This window comes from Trachinotus anak, unplaced genomic scaffold (genome assembly GCF_046630095.1).
Source record: "Trachinotus anak isolate AG129_WGS33_773 ecotype Australia unplaced genomic scaffold, CSIRO_AGI_Tana_v1 ptg000016l, whole genome shotgun sequence".
Lineage (NCBI taxonomy): Eukaryota > Metazoa > Chordata > Actinopteri > Carangiformes > Carangidae > Trachinotus > Trachinotus anak.
Genome location: NW_027273867.1, coordinates 8,145,827 through 8,151,521, shown reverse-complemented (window position 1 = coordinate 8,151,521; position 5,695 = coordinate 8,145,827). Strand labels below are relative to the sequence as shown.

The 5,695-nt window shown below is 42.2% G+C and overlaps 1 protein-coding gene across 1 annotated transcript; it reads right to left on the bottom strand.

Moving 5' to 3' along the window:
* Positions 1–556: 556 nt before the first annotated feature.
* LOC139633928 (cholecystokinin-like) lies at positions 557–4,438 on the bottom strand. The gene is made up of 4 exons (XM_071500018.1): positions 4,304–4,438; positions 3,474–3,594; positions 3,238–3,393; positions 557–1,006 (listed from the first exon to the last, which is right to left on the bottom strand). Exons 2-4 carry the CDS (start codon positions 3,592–3,594, stop codon positions 870–872), a joined length of 414 nt encoding a protein of 137 aa, XP_071356119.1. The 5' UTR covers positions 4,304–4,438; the 3' UTR covers positions 557–869.
* Between the last annotated feature and the right edge of the window lie 1,257 nt (positions 4,439–5,695).

The window sequence follows — 5,695 nt, the reverse complement described above, 5'->3', positions numbered from 1 at the left end:
TGGAAATAGCATTTGAAAAACATGTTGCATACAGGCCAGATTCAGGCTGTGGAACCAGATGTGTACTGGGTCAGAAGAAAACATGTGGGCCGGATTTATTTAGTGTTTTATTGCATTATATTTATATTTGTATTTTAAGACTGTGCCAGACAGAAATGAAATGAAATGAAATTTGCAATTCAAGATATGACTCTGGTTTTGGAACATAATATATAACTCTTGGTCAAATCTGGGGGAAATTAAGGATTTAATAAACTGTTTAAGGATCATTTTATATCTGCTTTTATTCAGAGGGCCTTTGGCATCACACTCTATCACCAAAATAACTTACAGCAGTTGCATGTGTTCTTTTCCATATGCAATGAGTATTAGTACCTGTTCATGCTGTCTCTACTCTGTTTTGTGATACATGAAGGTTCATGATGCATAATGCTAATGCACGTTTCTGCTAGTGCCACAGATAATCCACAGTTTACTGTATGAATGCACCTAATGAATGTTAATGAGTCTAATTTAAGTAGCATGCATCATATTTTAATAATTAATGTGCAGACAGTGATATTTTCAATCTTTATTCAGTTCAGTTAGTCTACACAGACCCTGACACCATCCCAGTCCTTTCCACCCAAAAAATGAGAAAGAAAACCAGAGAACACCAGAAACAAACAAACCTTGGACAGTGAGAGCTTTTCTGCAAAATTTGGCATATGTATATTGCATTATTACAGTTTTACAAACAAATGTACAACAAATACATCATAAATAGATTTTTATATTGTGAGACAGTGAGGAGCCAGCTTGCATGGGTTTTTTTTTCTTCTTTTTCTCGTGTGGCCGTACGGAGGGAGTATGAGCCGTGACTTCCCTTTTTACGAGGAGTACTCGTACTCCTCTGCGCTGCGGCGGCCAAAATCCATCCAGCCCAAGTAATCTCTGTCTGCTATCCGGTGGTTGGCACTCAGTCCGCTGCCTCTGTTGTTTGCCGTGGAGTTTCTGCGCACAGAACCTGGGTAGGATGAGTAGGAGGAGGAGGAGGAGTGGGCGGAGGAGGAGCAGAGGAGAGAGAGGACAGCATGAGAGAGGCTGAAAACTTCCCTGGACTGGGATCCTACTTTTTTGTTGTTTCTGCACAGACAGTTGGAGAAAAATAGTTTCGAATACTCTGATTTTGACTCTGTGATACAGTCAGACAGAGATGAATGGATTCATTTACACTCCTTCATAACTAAAGCGATGATTGCTCCATTGGAAATATCAAATCAGCTGTAATGTGGCTGTTTCTGGTGGAATTGGACACAAACAATGCTCTCACAAGCTCAGCAGCTGATTGTTTCTTCCTGCACTGAGATGTAGTTTTAGTGACTGATGCTTTTAATAACAAAAATTTTCATCACTTTTCCAACTTTTAGCGGAAACATTTAGAAGTTAGTTCAGTTCATTATCAAATTATTCTTTTCACAATTCAGTGTCGATGCCCTCCAGAGGAAAAAGGCCTCGCTATATTAGAAACTTGAGCCTCCACAGTTGACTGATGATGTTTCGTTGCTGTGATGATTTTCAGTTTTAAAATTTCTGTCATTTAGATTTGATTTAGTTAATTTTTTTTTTTTTTTTTGCTGTCAAGCTGGTTCGCCTGGTGACACTTTAATTGCCCACTAATGGATCTGTCCTCTCTTTCTCAGTCACTCACCTACATCCCACACACACAGACACACACAAAGACACGCACACAACACCATAACGAAGAGGATGATCCAACAGCAGCTGGACTTTAGGCTGACAACTAACAATTACCCTCTCTTCCTCTGCGTGTCCATGCCTGTACATTTGTGTGTATGTGTGCACAAATGTGTGTGTTTATTCGCCTCAATGTTCCCTCGTTTTACCCCCTACAAACACATTGACCCCCAGTCGTGTAAAACATCGCTGGTTCTCTGATTTTTTTATTCCAAGTGAGGAGAAGCAGGATCGCTGCTGCTATCCGTCTGGTAATCAATGCTCACAGAGATGCTGTTTTCTCTCCACCCACACCTCCTACGCAACACACACACACACACACACACACACAAACACACACAAACACACACATAAACACAGTGCTTCAGTTCCCTGGTGTGCTGAGAAAGATTGGCTGCAGAAGGCTCGACAACGACACCTCCTACACTGAAACATGCAAGTGAACAGCAAGCACACAAGCACCTAGACACCCCACACACACACACACACACACACACACACACACACACACACACACTCACACACACACTATCCCTAAGGTATTACACATTCAGTCAGCGTGACCTTTGACATTTTATACACTTTGCTGTCTCATTGAACAGTTTCTGTTTCATATTTTTCTGTCTTGAACTGAGGATTTGAACAGCAACGTATCAACTTTATAGCATCAAGATGTAAAAATGCAGCTTCACTTCTGATACATATTTGTGTATGGATGTGTCAAGAAATATCTCACCTATTTTCCCAGTCTGTTGGCAGTGAATAAATCCTGAAAATGACTCACTCTGATTTGTAACTTGCTCACTAAAGATGTAGAAGATATTTCCCCAGAGCAGTCAGCGTCTCTTTCTTTGATCCCATGTTACGGACTGTCTCTAGCTCTGTGAAAACGTTTGTAAAGTCTGATAGACTGCTACACGCACAAGGAGTCAGTTTCAGTAGCGGGAAGCCAAGCAAAAAATGCAAATCCTGACAGATTGTGTGTGTAAGTGTGTGTGTTGAGAACTGTGAATGCCCAGATATTCTCTTCGTCCTGTCACAGAGCCAGAACGATCAGAGCCCTGAACATGAGGAGCTCTGACAGGGTCGAGGTTTTGTTTTCTCTGTGTTGAAGAGGAAAAAAAAAAGATTTAAGCGCCTGGGGAGTCGGACAGGGAGAAAAAAGTGAAATAAGATGGTACAAAGAGAATGGCCGGAAGGCTGCGAACACTAATACACGCTCTTTCAAACCACAAAAGCTTTTCAGAGCCACTAATTCATTTTACAAAGCTGCCTGTGCACTGATTCCAGTCATTAGCTGGACTGAGGGGAGGAGGAGAATGGCAGGGAAAAGCACTTGTCTCAGAAAATGAATCTTTGTTGTAAATATTGTTCTTTATAAAGATGTTTTCTTGATAAACTCGCACACTCATTGCTTCAAGAGTTTCCAGGCATAGCAACGATGACTTCCAAACACAAGCAAGCTAACACAGATCCACAGAAACACAAGCCCACACACACCTTTCCTGGAGGAGATGAGTCTTGCCAGCAGCTCACTGAGGTTGGCCCGGGAGTCTCCATCCTCCTCAGCCAGAGGAAGAGCTTTCAGCTGGGGGGCAGAGCGGCTGTGTCGGGGCTGGGGCTCTCCCAAGGTGTGGGTGTCAGCATCAAGGAGAGCTACTCAACACACACAAGGACAGGGGTCAGATATGAAAAGTCACAGTGATATTAGCGCATGTGTTTGCTGCAGGCTGTACCTTCAGAGGGAGCGGAGACGGAGCGCTGGCCCTCGTCGAGGGGCTGAGAGGAGAAGGGGAGCCCCAAACAGCTCGTACACAGGACTGCCAGCACGACACACACACACAGCCCTGCAGTCATCTGAAACACACACACACACACACACAGACACACAGAGACACACAGAAAAGAGAGGGCAACACACAGGGAAAGTTTAACAGGGAGGAATCTGAGATACAGTCCAGTCTGGGTTTACAGCAGGCATTTTGTGTGAAACTACAACTGAGAGCATCTCTGCCATCTGCCAGACAACTGCTCCCTCACAGTTAATAATCACTGACTGCACCAAAAAGGCGCCTGAATCAGAACAGCATATTCACACTGTCATCCAGGGGCACAGCGCGCACAGCACAACAGCTTTGTCAACTGGAGACAGCTGGATCTTCACATCCTGAGCACTATTTTCAGCAGGTCAGGTCGACCTTATTTTTAACGCAGAAAAAATTTCTCATTTCCTTTTTGCTCTCAGGGCTCATCGCTGGAAATAAATTCTTTAAATAGAAGGAAAGAAAGTAAAGCAAGTCAATTAATTTTTTTAGCGGAAGCTTCTAATTCATCAATAAACACACCAAATGTGATGCATTCACATGAATATTGATTTTATAAGTTAAGAAAACTCATGGCAAAATGGAAATCATTTTCCTTCAACATGTTTTTAATAAAATTGCCTGCGTGTTTTAAATTACATGAAGAAGAAGAAAACATTTTTACACTATAAAAAAAATCATCTCACCAAAATGCAAAATTTCTTGTTGATTAAATAATGAAAAAGAAAAAGTGGTTGTCTTACCTTGAGAAAAGAGGTTCAGCGTGTTAGAGAAGTGTGTGAGAGTGAGGAGAGCACTTCTCTGCTGAGTGGGAAGGATGTCCCTTTTATACTCCCCGCGCTCTGTGTGTGTGTGTGTGTGTGTGTGTGTGTGTGTGTCGCCTCAGTGTACATCCTGTGTATTCCTCGGTGTGTTTGTCAGACTAATATGAGTGTGTTTGTTACAACCTCAACAATTCAACTGCATGCTTCAGCTTTATCGTCTGTTTGCTCATCATAAAATTTAACATCAGGAGCTGCCTGGCTGACGTGCATTATGTGTTGTGTGTGTGCAACAGAGTGTGTGTCTGTGTGCTGCATAAATGACAGTTAATCATCTGGATCAGACGAATAGCTTGAAAATATTGATAAGTGTGTTATTTTTAGTGGATATAAACATATTTTAATCAGTATCCTTGTAGAATAATCCACACTTGAGCTGCTGCTATGAGGAGGGTGTGTGTGTGTGTGTGTGTGTGTGTGGGTGGGTGCTGACGGGGAGGGCGGCAGTGTGGTCAGGCATGTGTGGGTGTGTGTATTTGTACACACCCACACATGTATTACATGTCAGCAGATGTTCACACTTAAAAAGTGGGCAGACACAGAGGAGAATTTTGGAGTGAGACATCTCCACCACCTTTCTCCTGTCTCTCACCCCCTACCCTGCCCTCCCCATCCCCCACCCCTTTCTTTAACCACGCAGGATTAACCCAGCTCATCGATCACACAGGTGTAGCAAATCAATCAGCCTGGGTCCATAGCCATTGATAAGCTGTTGTGAGTTAATGGTTTTTATTAATGAGGCTGACAGCCCCTTTGTTGCGTGACAGGATCAGGATCTCCGTCACGGTGCCGGAGCTGTTTTTACCTGCTGAGATAATGTAGCATCAGTGAGGCTGTTAACTAAAGTTAATGTCCACAGGGGAGTCATAGAGGAGGAATACACACACCTTTTTACTGCTGCTGTCTAAGCAGCAGAGATGAATGAGTGACAGCTCTGAAGCTGTTCTTGTGGGTCAGTCATCGCTAACTCACTCTGTGCAGCCAAAACTCAGACCAACCAAACCTGACGTTAAATTCTAGTGGAGAGACCAACTGTGTCAGTCTGAATTAATATGCATTAAATAATGAATGAGACAGGATATTTCCACTGAATGGACCGATAAAAATGTACTATATGGCATATCCATATAATCAAGAGTGATGTTGTTTGTCACCTAGAAGGGCATATATATTATTATCACAAATATTCATCCTCTGGATATATTAATATATAAGTTTAACAACATACAAAATATATGAAATATCCATTGTAAAATGTGTATATGTACATGTATTAAAAATATCCATATGATGAAATTTTATATTGTATAACAT

What these genes read in the sequence shown, in the direction of transcription:
- LOC139633928 (XM_071500018.1), bottom strand. Translation starts at nt 3,594, where the DNA reads ATGACTGCAGGGCTGTGTGTGTGTGTCGTGCTGGCAGTCCTGTGTACG. An exon ending in CGTCTCCGCTCCCTCTGAAG is followed by an intron (nt 3,394 to 3,473) that starts GTACAGCCTGCA and finishes TGTGTTGAGTAG; the next exon opens with CTCTCCTTGATGCTGACACC. An exon ending in ACTCATCTCCTCCAGGAAAG is followed by an intron (nt 1,007 to 3,237) that starts GTGTGTGTGGGC and finishes CATCCTACCCAG; the next exon opens with GTTCTGTGCGCAGAAACTCC.